At 40.4% G+C, this 16,551-nt stretch overlaps 1 protein-coding gene across 10 annotated transcripts in view; it reads left to right on the plus strand.

Moving 5' to 3' along the window:
• INPP4B (inositol polyphosphate-4-phosphatase type II B) overlaps positions 1 to 16,551 on the plus strand; it is a 687,800-nt gene that overhangs the window by 570,575 nt on the left and 100,674 nt on the right. For all 10 annotated transcript variants that reach the window (XM_074378084.1, XM_074378080.1, XM_074378065.1 and 7 more), the window contains 3 exons: positions 10,487 to 10,659; positions 11,816 to 11,939; positions 13,012 to 13,129. In XM_074378084.1, coding sequence (XP_074234185.1) covers positions 10,487 to 10,659; positions 11,816 to 11,939; positions 13,012 to 13,129 — 415 coding nt within the window. The remainder of the gene's footprint in view (positions 1 to 10,486; positions 10,660 to 11,815; positions 11,940 to 13,011; positions 13,130 to 16,551) is intronic.

The following is a 16,551-nucleotide window of genomic DNA, read 5'->3' on the forward strand; positions in this document are numbered from 1 at the left end:
GGGGCAATCTAGAAAGTATATCCCTTCAAAAGAGGGCCACCACTCAGCTCTATTAGTCATTTCCATAGGGAACTTTAGACCTAAAGTTACTGTAACTTCTACTTTTTTCAAGTGAATCTGAATTTTATATAAAAAAAATCTCAATTTTTAAAATGTTGACCATTGATTTTTTTTAATTATTACAATGTGTGGAAGGCCAAATAAAATATATTTGCGGGCCAAAGGATGCTGTTTGTGGGCCAGGAGTTTGCAGCCTCTGTATCTCTAATGTATTGGAAATGCTGTTTGAAATTGTGATCTCCCCTACTGGACTTGGCTCTGTGAGAAGGTAGGCCAAGTATTTTTCATTTGCTCTTGAATCTCCAGAATCCCTGACATAATTCTTGGCAAGTAGTCGGGGCCAATATTGTGGAGTAAAGGCCTAGTCACTTTGATCTACAACTGCTACACGACAAGAAACGCTTAGTCAGGCTTTCTTGTTATTATCAAGTGACTATCTTCAGCATATGTGCATTTTTATGCATACATGCCTGATAATCATTATATCCTCAGAACTTGCTCTTAACATTGGACAGTCATTTCAGTGGTTTTTATAATATGTAGCAAGTCTGTTTTATTTTTTAAAGTGCAAAGATGCAAGCACAAAGCATTATTTTCATCAAAAGGCTTATATAGCCCTGTAGGAGTCCATGAATTTCTACACATGAATGTTTAGAATTTCATTGGGAAAGAAACACCAATGAATGAGGCTCTTCTAAACTCAGGTTAGGTCAACAGGGGAAACAACTTTTAAAGTACACGTACAGGTTAAAGAAGAACTTGGTAAAAAAATAAAAGATAACAGATATTTTTATTATAAATTTAGAGTTCTAATAATAATGATACATTATGACATTTTTGAACATTTAGCCTTATCAGAAACTAATGTTTCCCTAAAAAATTGTGCAGTGAATTATGATGTAACAAAATAACATGTGACTCAGAGCCAGGGTAATTGGCAAGTCCACTTACTTAGCTACATGGCCTTTGGCAGATCACTTAAATTCTCTGGACCTCACTTCCTTTGTTGGTAAAATAAAGATCATCCGCAAATTTGTAAGATCTCTTCCAGCTCTAAAGTTTTATAAAGATAAGGATGTTGCATTATTTTTAAATTGATTTAATTTTTTTTCTTTTAAGTCATTCAGAATATTTTAGTTGATCATCTACTATGTGCCAGGCAGTATTCCAGACCCGGGGGTACAACAATGAATGAAACAGACAAAACACCTGACATCCTAAAGTTTATATTCTTTTTATGTCTCTTGACATAAAAAAATAACAAAAATAGGGCATTACATGATATGTTAACGGTGATAAATGCTGTGGAAAAATAGAGCACAAAGTAAAAGTGTTTGGGGATATTGTTGAAGTTTAGTAGTGTGGTCAGTGTAGGCTTCATTGAGAAATTGATGTTTGAGCAAAGACACAAGGAGATAAGTTGCTGAGCCATGTGGATGCCTGCGGTAAGGCTATATGGGGCATTGGAAACAGCTAGTGCAGAAGCCTTGATGCAAAAGTGATTCTGCTGTAATCAGGAAACAGCAAGGAAGCTGATTTGGTTTGAATAAAGTGAAGGAGAGAGAGTAGAAGATGCATTTAAAGAGGTAACTTGGGGGAAGACTCATGTGGGGTCTTTATATTGACTTTGGCTGTTACTCAGAAAAAATCGAGAAGCAATTGTAAGGTTATGGGCAGTGGATTACCCTGATTTGACTTTGATTTTAACACCCAGGCTGTTATGTTGAGATTAGCCCGTAGATGGAAGGAGGAGAAGCAGGTGTAGACCAGTTAGAGAGCTAGTGTCATTCTCTAGGTGAGACATGGTGGTGGCCTGGACTAAGAAGGTGTCAGTGGAGACAATGAAAAGTTGATACTTTGAAAGTGGTGCCGACAGAGTTTTCTGATGGTTTGACTGGGAGAGTGAGAGAAAGGGAGGTGTCAAGGATGACTTGACAGTTTTTGACCCAGGCAGCTGGAAGGATGGGGTGGCCATGTACTGGTCGGGGAAGACTCGAGATAGAATAGTTTTTGTGGTCCGGAAGAGGAGCTCACTTGGAACATGTTAGGTTTACGTGGAAATATCAAGTGTGCAGTTAGATATAAGAATCTGAAATTCAGGAGAGAAAGAGGTTCAGGTTAATGATCTAAATTTGGGAATTGTCAACATATAGATGGTACTTAAAGCCATGAAGCTGAATAATGTCAGCAAAGAACTGAGTCTTCAGAGAAAAGGGAAATGATCTACAGATTACAAATGGGGACATCCTGATAATAACAAGTGGAGGAACTGGCATCAGAGTTGAATAAGGAATGGCTAGTGACCATGTATGACAGCCTGAGATCCAGGGTTAGGAAGTATTCCATGAGGGAGTGATCAGCATGCCCGGTGCTGCTGATAGGTCAAGTGAAACGAGGACGGAGAAGTGACTTTGGACTTAGCCGTGTGGAAGCCATCGGGGACACTGATGAGAGCAGCTTTACTAGAGCAGATAGGGACTAAAGCCCCAGTGGGGTGCGGTAGGAGGAACAGGAAGAGGAGGAGCTAGAGACAGCACGCAAGGGAAAACTCTGAGGATTTTCATCGTGAAAGCAAGCAGAAAAATAGGGTGGAAGCTACAGAGGGAAGTAGGGTCAAGAAAGGGTTGGTTTTTAAAGATGGGGAGATAATTAGATCAGTGTGTATGCTAATGGGAATGATCTGGTAACCAGGGAAGTGTTAATAATGTCGGAGGCAGGGAGGAGAATTGCTTGACTAAAACTCTTACGTAGTGAGAAGGGATGAGATCTGGTGTCCAGACAGAGGAGCTGGTCTTAACTAGAGAACAAATAGTTCATCCTCCGAAATAGAATAGAAGGAAAAGTGTAAGAAATAAATGCTGGTAAGTGGACAGATATTGGGTACCATGTGCAAATTATGTTTGTTTCAACTATTTTAAAGATAGTAGCTAACAGTTTGGGGTTGCTTAATCTGGGCTAAAAGTTGTTTCTAAAATACTGCCTTTATTATTTCATTCTTGCAACAATCATAGGAGTAACTCTACACGTTTAACAGACAAAGAAGTGGAGGGTTGAAGTTAGCTGTGCACTTTCACGCCTAGTCCAGTGGCAAAGCCTGGATTCCAGCCCTGGGGTCTGAGTGGAGAGCCTGTCCCTCTCACCCAGCTTGCGGCACTGCTGTTCTTTCCAGGAAAAAAACATCTCTAATCTTAACTCTGTGCAGATAATTTTTTGCTATCATGCTTTTAACGAAATGTTAAGTTTTATCAGTCACAAATTGGCGATATTATGAGATAACTTCATGAAAATCAATCCCCTTGGTGTCTCTTAAAGGTTTACTGTGGAAACGTACCTTTTGCAAAAACTGAGAATTGCCACGTATTCATAGTTACAACTGAAAAGTTACTTAGCATTCTCATAAATCTGATGATATTCACACCTACAGGGAAACTGAGATGGACAAAGAAAAAAGATTCAGATCTCCCACGTGGGAACTTTGGGGCTTATAATTATTGAAAAGAATGAGAAATGGTACTGTTCACATTATGTTTGGTCACTTGCCTACCTACTCAGCACTTGTAAGTTAAATTTATTTATGTGAGGCTTTGTTGTAGTTGTAGAAATAATTTTTTTAAAGGGTGCACTATATTGAACTTTTCTAGGAAACTACTGCACTCTCCTAGTTCACTTCAGGATAGAAATGTATCTCCTCTTCTGGCCTCTGGATGTCTGTGCTCTGATCAGGCTTCAATCAACTCAAATTCATCACTTTTCTCAATTTTAGAAACTGGGCCAAATTTAAATGACAAGAGCTCTGTGATGCAGATGTATTGGCGATTTCAGGTTGACCAGTGACCTATGAGCCACGCACTTAGTCTTCAGTGCTCAGCGTATTTATAGGTCAGAGTCCTGAGGTTACAGTTCTTTTGAAGCCAAAAGACAAAATAAGCCCGATGAATATGAGTATGAGGCTCTTCCCTGCCCAGCATAACCGTGGTCCAAAACTTTTGTGCTACAACCTATTTGATGAATGGATTTAGTTCCTGGAAACTGTCTTAGCAGAATTTACTTAAGGCTTTCAGCTTTGTGCTTTGAAATGAGAAGTTTAACCAGGATATCAGTTGATGCATTTCCTTTGCTATTTTTCTGAGAGCAGGACTGGAAGGTTTTAGGACACTGCTCTCCACCTGGCAGGACTTAAACAAGGTTCCTTTGACATGAGAAGAAGTTGCCTTTGTTCTTCTCCTAACAGTTCGCCTGGAGTTGAGCAGTGCACTCATTTCGCGTACATCCGGAAGGTGCCAAGATTGTCACGTACCTTGGATCATAGTCCCCTGGGCACCAGGATGATCACATTTGAACATACAGGAGTGTCCTTTGTGTGAACACCCTTGGGGCCTTTAAGACTGCTCTTAGGTAGAGGCAAAGGAAGGTACAGCATTCATTTGTGACCTGCCTCCCTGCCGTAAACCTTGCCGTCCCTGATACCCATTATTTCTAGATTTGGCTCTGCTGCTTAACTGTGGGCTCTCTGCTCACTCACATGCTGCACCTTCCTGTTTCTCTCCCCAGTGCTACATACTCAGCCCTATGCCTGCTGTGGTGACTGCCCACCTGGTTTTCCACTGGTTTTTCCCATAGCTTCAGACTCAACATTTATTTCCCCTTTACTCCTGCCTTTTCCAAGTCCTTGAGTCATCTAGTCCCTTCCCTCTCCCCTCCAGTCCCCCTTCTGACCTCCTCACAGCTTCTCTTCACGGCACTCAGCCTCATTACACCAAACATCGCTCCCAGATTCTGTTCCTGCAAAGGCTCGCTCGATGGGGATGTTCACTCCCCACACACCTTGCAGCTTCGCTGAACTCCCTCTGCACGGGCCTTCCTTCAGGTGTTCAGTGAACCACACAGCCGTGAATGAATATGATCTTCTCACCGGAGATGCAATCTCTTGCCTCTAAACTGTTCACCCCCGGAGGTGTTTTGTCACCGTCCCAACTTTTATAGCAATGATCTTACCCTCCTTATATTATAGGTATTACTTTACACCTCTTATTTTCTCTTCTATATTTTAAGCTTCTTGAGGGTAGGGGCCATGAGTTTTAATATGAGTATCACCCATAGGACCTCACATCTCAGGTTCTGTGTGGCTAACAAGTGAGTATGCAGTCAGCCCTGCACATCCGCAGGTTTCACATCCACCGTTGGTTGAATCCCCAGATGTGGAACCTTCAGATAGGGAGAGATGGCTGTACTGTACCATTTTATAGAAGAGACTTGAGCATCTGTGGATGTTGGTTTTCACAAGGGGTCCTGGAACCAATTCTCCATGGATACCAAAGAACAACTATATTTCTTATGATGGCAATGAAAGAAGATGGAAATTGATATAAGGAAGACAGGTTAGCATTTGCTGAAGAAAGACAAATGCAGATTTTTAAAAAGTCCTGGACCAGAGCAAGGAGATGGATCATAAAGATGGGTGAGGAGTTGGGAGGACTTGAGAGTGGACATTCTGAGTGGCTGTGGGAGTCATTCTAGGCAGCCCAGCCTCAGAATGTGCTTTTTTCCCTCTTGCTTACTCATTTGTTGTCTGGATCAGCCTCCTTTCTGTGTCCTCTATCCCTGGGACATGGCTGATACTTGGAGGCCTCCTGTGGCCTGGTGTCTAGGGTCTAGGAGATGTGACTGGGGTCTAGGGTCTATGACTAGGGTCTAGGGTCTGTGACCGAAGTTGGCCGTGTGTATCATACGAAGGAGTCGATCTGTAAGGTAGCTGGAGAGGAAGCCTTATCACTAGTTGACCCTCCAAGTGCTGATGTCCACATTGTAAAATTGTACCCAAAAGACAGAGGGGCACGTAGGTAGCCATATGTAAGTTGATGTAGGGTGGAGGGTCTTCAAAACCAACCAGGACTCTATGGGCAGGACGTGATGGCCCCACTCCCAGCCCCCAGCCTTGAGTCCACTGCTAGTTCTGTACTACCTGAGGTCCGAGCATCGTATAGAAGCCCTGCCAGCCCTGGGACTGGTCTCTGCTCCTCTCACCATCCTGGAAATGGTATCCTCCTCCTTAAAGACCATTCTGATTGTTCAGCTTCACAGTTCGTCATCTTCTTAACTTAGGCAGGTCCTGAGAGCTGGGCTCATTTCTTCTCTTATCTCTTTGCATAAAGTTTCATGGGCATGCAAGCCTTCAGCTTTTCTTTTTCTTTTTTTCCCTATGTCTGAAAAGTTGTGATAACAGAAATAACAATGGCTACAAGCTTCTGTGAAGTTAATTATTTTAAATGAGCAAAGGAGACCAAGCACCTAAGAAGAAAATGGCTCAGAAATTGGAAAGAAAGCATTATGCTCTGCTCCAGTTGGTTGGTGTTTGGCTCTTTTATTTCCCTCCTGAGCCACATAAGAGACGTTGAGCTCAGAGGACGTGAACATCCTGTACAGGAAATAGATGGTGTGTGGAGGAGGTGAGGGGGGCGCCGGCAGCCGCTCTCTGAATCCCTCAGTGAACTCACTTGAATACGTTAGAGAAGCGAGTCTAGGGCTGGAAAACAGGCCCTGCTTGGGTGGCTTCCAGCGCACGTCACAAAGCTCAGGAAAAGCTCAGCTAAGCCGCACGCATTTCACGCTTTCCTGAGGAAAGACTCTGCTTGTTGGTCTCAGGGTTAAGGCGTTCTCAGCATGTTTTTATAGAGACACTAAAACATGCTCTTCGTATTTTCCTCCGTCACTGAAAAGAGCCCAAGGAGATAGAATCAACGATGTGGGCACTTAAGTGCCTGCTCGACTGTGAGCCTCTGTCAGAGGTGTTGTGGCGAGCCCTTAGCTACCAGTGTCCCTGGGTACACCAGGAGTGTGCGTGTGTGCGTGTGTGCGTGTGTGTGTGTGTGTGTGTAAAAATCTCCTTGAAACTTGAGGAACCTGAACTCACCAGAGTGGACTTGTGCACTTCCAGATTTCTTCCTTTGACTAGATAATGCAGAATGACCGCCGTCTTCCTCCCCCAGAAAATGGCTTGACCAAAAGGACAAGATAAACAGCATGGACATCGTGAAGTATGGAGAGACAGGAAGCGGAGAAGGAAGTGGCAGCGGCCTCAGGACTATCAAGAGCGGCAGCTTTTTTTTCGTTGTTGTCCCCCAAAAATATTTTTAAAGAGAAAACTAAAGCATTTGCTGTTCTACTGTGAGAGTGATTTGGGTGCTCAGTGGAGCAAAAAGGCCGCTTATGAACTGACCTGGGTCTTTCTTTGGCCCGTCACACTCCGTTGTGTCTATTTCAGAACCTGAGATTTACACTGAGCGAATATTAACCGGGAACAAAACCTGCAGTCATCGCAGTTTGCATTTGCCAGTGAGGTTTTCCTTTTTCTGCTGAACTTAAATTGTTTCTTTTCTAGGAAAAAAGCATGTATTTTTAGCTTGCTCACATATGTTTCTTTATAGGAAGCTTACAACTATCTTTATGACATTCGACCTTGCTCACAAACTTGTAATTTTCTCACTCATAATTTATGTCTTCTTGCATTGTCATTTTCCTTAAATTTTAGCCATAAAAGGTATGTGCTATTATACCTGGAGACACTGGAATATTGTTAGTGTCAGGCAGTTATCTAACAATACTCCTAGGTTTAGAATATCAGTGTATTTTTTTTTCCCATGTTCTCAGTTTTATTCTAGTAGGACTAGAAACCACTCTCTTTTTTAAATCTCAGTGTAATTTCTGATTAAGAATCAAATGGTCAAGTAAGTGTGATGGTAGCTTTGGAAAGGAGTAAAGAAAGTATCCTGTTGCTAATGAAGAAATGCGTGAAGATTTCTTTCTTAGAGACCCTCAAGAAAAACCATCAGCTATAATTAATTTGAGCTGTCACTTAGTGTGTTCCAAGGGAAAAATAATTAAGTTAATTGTCCATTTTCTAACTAGAAAGGACTTTATTACACTCTTGCCCAAATTATTGACCACTTGCCCCAGGGGAGTCGGATGCAAGGTGCCTAGACAACATTTGGAAACTACAAAAGTGAATTAAAAAAGTGTAAATCCGCTACCTGGAGTAAGTGAGCGCGTAGTCCTGCTTCAGCCGGTAAAGCAGCGCCACCTGCTGCACACAAGCTTTCTTTTATGTTGGAGAATTCTTAAGGAGAAACTGATCTCTGCAGAATTAAGCACAAAACAGGCTTGGTTTGCAGTCCGTTATCTTTTAAGATCTATCTCTGGGTCAATTTGTTGAAATGTTTGTTTTTCTTCTGTGTGTGTGTGTGTGTGCGCGCGCGCAAGAGAGCGAGAGGGTGCCATTCACACTGAGAACAAGAATTGAGTAAGAGAGTGGGAGAAAATGGGAGATAAAAGAATGCACATGTGAAACAAAATAGAAATATCGAGTATTCCTTTGTTGTATCTACTGATGTGTCTTTGATTCTGAAAATAAGTCTGATGTACCTCCGTTCGCCCTTTCTTACATTTACTAATGACATAAAAATCAATAGTTATCCAATGCTTGTTTCAACTGAACCATTGTTCGTATTTCATCCTAGGCTGCCCACAAGTGAGTCCTTTATTAAATGATTACAGACTTAATAGGCCTTCTTTGAATTCTCTTTTCTCTAGTGTTTTTTTTTTTATTCCTATCATAACACCTCATTCTACAATATTTAAAAATAATAACTCCTAATGTTCCTAATGTATTTTGCATTGTAGCATCACACAGGCATTTACATGCAGTATTAACAAGAGCCGATCTTTTTTTTAAGTTGGAATCACTAGTTATCCTTTCGCCTATTTTGGTTTGTTTCATCTAATCTATTATACCACAACATAAGATAAGTAAGTGACAGTCAAGGTGGTAAACAGTGATGGTGATTCTTTTCATCGTTCCCTCTTCCAGGGTCTTAACTGAGTACTGACCGTTCACATCACTCACAATGACGCTTACACTTCCGTACTGACAAGGTCAAATCATTTCAGATCTTGACTCGTAATTAACTTTTCAGCGTGCACTCATTTCTATCAAAGCGTATTTGTATTTGTCATACTACTGTTCATTTATTTTTACATTAATGGAATATCACACAGTCTGGAATTTATAATATTTGGCGTTTGTCAGGGCTTTGATTTCCAAATAAACTGAAATAGAATATAACTTGTTTCTATATCATATGCCAAAGCCATAATTGTATAATTGAAACATGTTAAATATCTAGACATACAAAAAGCACAGATGGTTTCAATTCTGTATCTCAATTTGAAGGAAAGCTACTCATATTCCGAATCCTGTCCAAAACTTGATTTTCTTATACTTGTCTGTAGCTTAAAAGATTTTTGCTGTATTTATTGTCTCTTTACTCATTCAATTAAAAACTGATTGAATATCTGCTGTATGTAAGACACTGCGTGAGGTACTGGAGATACAGTGATTTCAACAGGAATTCCTTGTGCTCAGTGAGCTTCCTTTCTTGCAGAGCAGTGTGTGGACAGTTCTAGAGCAGTAAGAGCTAGGAGCTGTGAGCACAAAAGAACGTGAGCTCGACCCCAACTTTAGTAAATGCGGGGAGGAGACAGGGTCAGGGAGGAAATGAAGACTTCCTGGAAGACAGAAATCCTTCATGGAGCCTGCAGAGAAGATACAGTGTTTGTCAGGAAGAGAAGGAGAGGAAGGGGCTCCGGGATTGGTGATAGGATTTGCAAAGACACTGAGATGAGAGAGCAGAATGGTTTTGGGGAAATCCGTGCTGTTCAGTCCTCCTGGGACTCAAGGCTGCCAGTGAAGAAGTCCTGAGAGATGAGACCATGCAAGTAGGCAGAGGTCAGATAATGAAGGATCTTTCATGCTTTTGGACTTCGTTCTGAATGCTTTGGTGTTTTTAAAATAATTTAAGTAAGGAAGCAAGGGCATGAGTGATGGGATGGGGTCCAAACTGATTAGAAAGCTCCCTGTAGCCACTCTGTTGAGACTGGAGGCGGGGGTAAGGGGATTCAGTTATGGAGCGGAATAGAAGGTGGTCCAAGGGAGATGGATAAACGCTGATGGGAGAGGGCAAGGGGAAGATGAGTGTATGGTGGTTTACTACGGTGGTAGAACGAATTTAATGACCCAGTAAGTGTGAAGACTATAGAAGAAGTCCAGGGGAACTTGTTTCCAGCATGGGAAGTGTTGGGTGGTGCCATCCACTAAGATACAGGCAGTGCAGAGATTAGAGATGAGCAGAGAGGAGGGAGGAGTTCTACTCTAAATGAGTTAAATACACCAAGTGGAGAGATCCAGTGGGTGGCTGATTATAGACACCTGGAGTTCAGAGGAGAACTCTGAATCAGAGATGTCCAAATCTAACCTTTGTGACTCCTTAATAATGTGTAAAATTTTGCTGAAAAAGAATAGTGAATTGGTTCTATCCTCCAAGACCTTCCTTCATCTGTCCTGCTCTTCTCATGCCCCCTTCCTCCCCTGCAGAGGACTGGTATGAACAGTTGTATCCCCTCATCCTCACCCTGAAGGACTGCATGGGAGAGGTGGTGAATCGAGCCAAGCAGTCCCTGACGTTCGTGCTCCTTCAGGAGCTGGCGTATAGCCTGCCCCAGTATTTGGTGCTGACGCTGAGAAGAGACGTCGTCTTCAGCCAAGCAGTAGGTGCCTCTTCTTCTTGTGAGCCCAGCACAGTGATGGGTTGTCAGATAGCATCCTTGGTCAGGATAGAGGTCTTCTTTTGGTAGTGTTTTTTTGTTTTTTTTTTTAAGGGATCCTTTTCTTAAAGTTTCGGTACCTAGCTTTTCTTATAATAAATAGGAGCCAGTTAATGAGAACTTAAGTATTTATTTCTGCAAAGAGGTGGCCAAGTCTCTGAAGTGTCCATTCGGTTTCACAGGGCAGAGGGTCTGTGAAGGATGTGGTCCTCTGTCCTGTCCTTGTATTGTGCCTGGGGGTCTCTGCACCGGGCAGGGTGCAGATGGGAAAGGGTGGCTGCCTTGCACTGCAGATGGCAGCTGGGACCGACTGGCAAAAGGGATCTGTTTGCAGTCTCCATTTGTACAGCTCCCTCATGAATCCCAGGACAGGGCCTCATAATGATCTGTTGTTTTGTTGTTTAGAAAACAAGTTTTCTGGGCAGTAAGGCTTGAATGGGAGGTCTGACAGGACCACCTTCTTTGCCTACCCACACCCAACCCTAGCCCGTGACACCGAGGCTGGCCTCCATCATGAAGGCTGTGCTCTTTCTCCCCTTCTGCCTCCACCCATGATTGAGTTTTATAGACAATCACATGGAGGGAGAGAGACAGAAGCCTATCTTCCGAAACATGGCAGGCAACAGGAATATTTTAACCAAACTGTTCTGGCCCCCGACTGTTTCATGGATGTTCCAGTGACAAATGGAGCTGACAGTGCATCAGACAAGATGCTCTGTCCTGTACACATTTCTCCACTGTGTCCCTTCAATGACCCTGTGAAATGAGGACTTTTGTCTCTATTCTACAGGTACAAGGAAATAATAAGAAGAAAAAGATTTGGGAGTGTTAAACAGCATTGTATGGTTTTGCTGCTTAGAAGTGGTAGGGACAGGATTTGCAGCTTCCAGAATCCACAGTCTTTCCCCTTTCACAATGCTGCCTTTCCCAAGCCGAACTCCATCAAAGGCAGTCTGTAGGTTTCAAAGGGGATAAAAAGATTTCTACTTTTGTTACGCATACTGGAAAAATTTCTAATTAAATCTGTGGTGCCTCAAAAGCCTTAACTATTTTTCAATTAAAGTTTGCTGACTCCAGAAATTTCTTTTTTTTTTTTCAGCTTGCTGGATTAGTCTGTGGTTTTATCATCAAATTGCACACGAGTTTGCATGACCCTGGCTTCCTAGAGCAGCTTCACACGGTGGGGTTGCTAGTACAGTACGAAGGCCTGCTAAGTACATACAGTGAGTATTGCTTTAGTCCACGTTAAAATGATAATTTCCTATTCATAAAGATACCAGAAGCATAGATTCTTCAGTTCGTCATAAAAATGAGAAGTAACCCTCCCTTGCATCAAGCGTTAGAGAAAGAATGTAACTTTCATTCTTTGTGTTCGTTCCCCTTGTAGCTGTGCTTTTACCTGCAGTATGTTTTGAAAATGGAATTAGATTATTTCACAGTGGAGTCCTGAGCAGCCGTCTGGCTTTTTAAATATAAAAGGCTTTTGCCAACGCAGCTTCAAGGACTTGATTTTTAAAGTCCCAACTCTCTAATGTCTAGAACTGCCCTATTCAGTGCATAGCTTGGTGTGGCTGTTGAGCACCTGAGATGTATCTGGTCCAAATCAATATGTTACTGGACGCACACACCAGGTTTCAAAGACTAGTGGAAAAGAGTTTTATATGAATAATTAATGAATGATTAATAATTGTATATTGTAATTGCATATATTGAATGCTATTTCAGATATATTGGGCTAAAGGAAAATAGATTATTAAAGTTAATCTCACCTTTAAAATTGTACTCCTTAAAAAAATGTGACAACCAGGAAATTTTCAATTATATATGTGACTCATATCACATTTCTGTTGTACAGGGCTGATCTAGAATCTTGCTTAATTACCTCCTTCTTTCTCAGTGTGTTGAGGTATAAAACTAGCATGAGCCTGGGTCAGTGATCTTCAGTTCAGCCGTGTCTATTATTTCTAGAAATCAAATGTCAGTCCTGCCAGTGGAAAAAGATCTGCATGATGCTTTATGTCGTGTAAGAATTAAAACTTCTCTCTAGCCTTCCAGCAAAAGGTATACCTCTTTCGTTCCCTCAAAGGGTACACAGACTGCTGGAGTCTATTGAAGTGGTTTTTATGTCACCGATGAAAACCTTCAGGCTCTGAGGGAAGGTATTCAGAATGACTTCACTGCACTGAGAAACTCATTCACTAAAATGTTAGAACGCATTCCGGCAGGGAGGTGTGGTACCCAGTGACATTTTCTTCAGATAGTGTGTTTGTAACCAGGCTCCTTTCCCTTGTTTAGGTGATGAAATTGGAATGCTAGAGGACATGGCTGTTGGCATTTCAGATTTGAAGAAAGTCGCATTTAAAATAATTGAAGCCAAATCCAATGATGTCTTGCCGGCGATCACAGGAAGGCGGTAAGTGGTATCCATTTCCTAAAGACCAAGCTTTGTGAGATATTTTTAATTAACCCCTGACAAAGGAGCCAAGGAGAATTAAGGTTTGGTTTGGACATGTTTCTTTTGTTCTCTTTTCCTTTCTGCTGAGAATTAAGTGTCGGTAACATGACTAGGGAAGACTGGGAAAAGCTCCTAGAAGTCTCACAGATGTTTGTAAATCGTGTTGCGGTGAGGTGAGTTTGGGGATGCTACCCTGTGAAATACGAGGAATTCAAAATAATAGGAGGCATGAGAAAGCCACTTTCCCTTTATTACTGTCTAATTTAAAGCCCTGGATGTTTTTACTTTTGCTGGAATCATTTGGTTAATAGTGTCATAATTCTTGAGATGACTTTATAGTAAATTCTGTTAAAAGCAGTAACATTTTAGAAAAGATGGGTTCCTATGTCAAGGGCATAGACGACCACTTTTTTCTCAATTATTTTTGACAGTTTACTCCGAGATTGATATTTCTGAGAATAGTTTTAAATAAATAGCTCTGAAGGTTAGTGTATGATGCAAAATATCAGAAATAATTAAGAATTAAGTGATGGTGTGTAGAATAGACCTCCAACAGAAGAACTGTATCCTATGGGCAAATCATTTCAATCAGAAGTCCTCCAAATTTTAACCGTTCTGGTGTTAGCACTTTTAAAGGCTACATGAGGATATTGGAAATCTCACATCACAGTGGGAAAAAAAATGAGAATTTTACTAAAGAGAGAGCCCTTTTCATGCTAGCGAGATAAAGAAGAGACTGAGTATAAAGTTCAAACTAAATTCATTTTCTTATCTATAGTAAACATAGAATTATTTAAAATTTTGTGTGAAGGATGCCCAGAAATACATGGTAGAATAAAAGGTAACTGTTTCTTATACATAAAGAAAAAACACATCCTTGTAAAACTAAATATTTCATCTGCACACTAATGCTTAATTTGCAATTCACTGGGAGAAAGAGGAATAAAATTGCTCATATACACACCTAGAAAATAGTGCCACTCTGTATTCCTGTGAAAATTATTATCAAAAGTGGGAACCTGATACCTTCATCACTGTTACCAGGGGAGCTTACCAGGCCATCTGGTATATGCAGAGGGCAGGTGCTTTTCCTCAGGGAGTTCTTAGGCTACATCTAAACCCAGAAGTTTTCACACAGATGGGAGTGAAACTTCCAGAACGAGAAGGTGAGCAGCTTGGCAGACCCTCTCTCCAAAAAGCAGCATTACAATTGGACAGAATTTTCCAAAATAACCATTACAGGACTAAGAATTATATTTGTCCACAACAAATTCAGAAGCATTTATTTATGAAAAACTAGTGAACATTGGATAAGTCAGTTGGACCGTGTGGCATTTTTGCCAAGAGTTCCTCCCATCAGCCCCAGCTCTGTCAGCACAGTTTTGCCAGGGCCAAAGCAGGCCATGAAAACCAGCAGTCTCTAATGAGAGGAGGCTGATTTGATTTGAACCAGAAAAGACAAAAAAGCACATTCCTGAAAAGTTGTTAGATACAGTGGTAACTAGATAACAATTCTATTCGCAACAGCATCAGAAAGAATAACTATGTCGGACCAAATGTAACAAAATACCCTAGGAATTGTACACATAACACACAAAATGTGCCTAGAGAAATTAATAAGATCCAACAAACGGAAAGACAGTCCATGTTCACAGATTAGCATGCTCAGTATTGCTCAGACAGAGATGCTCCACAAACTGATCTGTAGACCCAATGCAATCAGTATCCAAATCCCAGTGCCTTTTTTTTTTTTTTTGCAGAAATTGGTAAGCTCAACCTAAAATTTGTATGGAAATGCAAAGGATCTGGAATACTAAACAACAATTTTATGGAAGAAGAAAAAAGTTGAAGGATTTTACTTATTGATTTCAAAAGTTAATATAAAACACAATAATCAAGACTGATAGTACTTGCATCAGTATGTATGTATATAGATAGATAGGTAGATAGATCAGTGGAACAAAATTTAGAGTCCAGATATAAACTATTATCCTTAAGTTCAACTGATTTTTGACAAAGGTGCCAAAGCAATTTAATGAAGAATGGAGAGTTGCTGTGACAATTAATTATTCACAGGCAAAAAGAAGAATTTAGAACATCAATTTACACCATACACAAAAATTAACTCATAGGGGATCATTGGTCTAAATGTAAGAGCTAAAACTAAAACTTCTAGGAGAAAAATCTTTTAAGTTGAGTTAGGTAAAGAATTCTTAGACATGACCCAAAAAAATCTAGATTCATAAAATAAACAATTTGATAAATAGGATTTAATCAAAATTATAAACTTTTAAGCATCAAAAATACCATTAAGTAAATGAACAGACAAGCCACAGATTGGAAGAAATTACATGCAAAATACATATATCTGATAAAATACTTGTATCCAGAATATATAAAGAAACCTTCAATTTAATAATTATAAAACAAAAAAATCTAATTTAAAAATGGGCTGAGGATATGGATAGATATTTTGCCAAATAAAATACACGAGTGGCTTATATGCACACGAAAACATACTCAGCATCATTAGTCATTAGGAGATTGCAAATTAAAACCACAGTTAGATACCACTTCACTCACAGTAGAATCATCATAATCAGAAAGTCAGACAACAACAAGCATTGGCAAGAATGTGGAAAATCTGGAACCCTCATTCACTACTGTTGGGAATGTAAAATGGTACCACCACTTTGGAAACAATTTGGCAGTTGCTTAAAAACTTAAACCTAAAATTGCTGTATGACTCTTAGGTATATTCCCAAAAGAAGATGAAACCATGCATCCACACAAAGACTAATGCATGAAAGTTCATAGCAGCATTATTCAGAATAGCCCAAATCATGGAGCAATCTGAGTGTTCATCAACTTGAAGGCAGAGACAAAATGTGGTTCTGTACAATAGAACACTATTCAACAATAAAAAGGGAGAAACTGCTAATAGCATGCTACAACATACATGACTTCACAGTCATGCTAAATGAAAAAAGCTAGACACAAAAACTGCATATCGAATGACTCCATTTATGTGAAAAGTGTAGAAAAGTAAAATCTCTAGAGACAGAAACAGATCATTGGTTTCCTGGGGCTGGCAGTGGGATTAGGGTTTAAATGCAAATAGGCACAAGGGATTTTTTTAAGGTGATGGAAATGTTTTGAAACTGGATTATGGTCATGGTTGCACAACTCTATAAATTTGCTGAAACTCTGATTTACACGCTTAAAATGCATGAGTTTATGTCAATTATATTCTAATAAAGATGACAAGAAGTTATCATAAAGAAAGTAGATAATGTTTCACCTTCAAAGCAACCTTTAAATACAGACTGACTCATTGAATTTTCTCATATTCCTGAAAAACTTGGAATAAATAAACATCA

Source organism: Camelus bactrianus, chromosome 2 (assembly GCF_048773025.1).
Source record: "Camelus bactrianus isolate YW-2024 breed Bactrian camel chromosome 2, ASM4877302v1, whole genome shotgun sequence".
NCBI lineage: Eukaryota > Metazoa > Chordata > Mammalia > Artiodactyla > Camelidae > Camelus > Camelus bactrianus.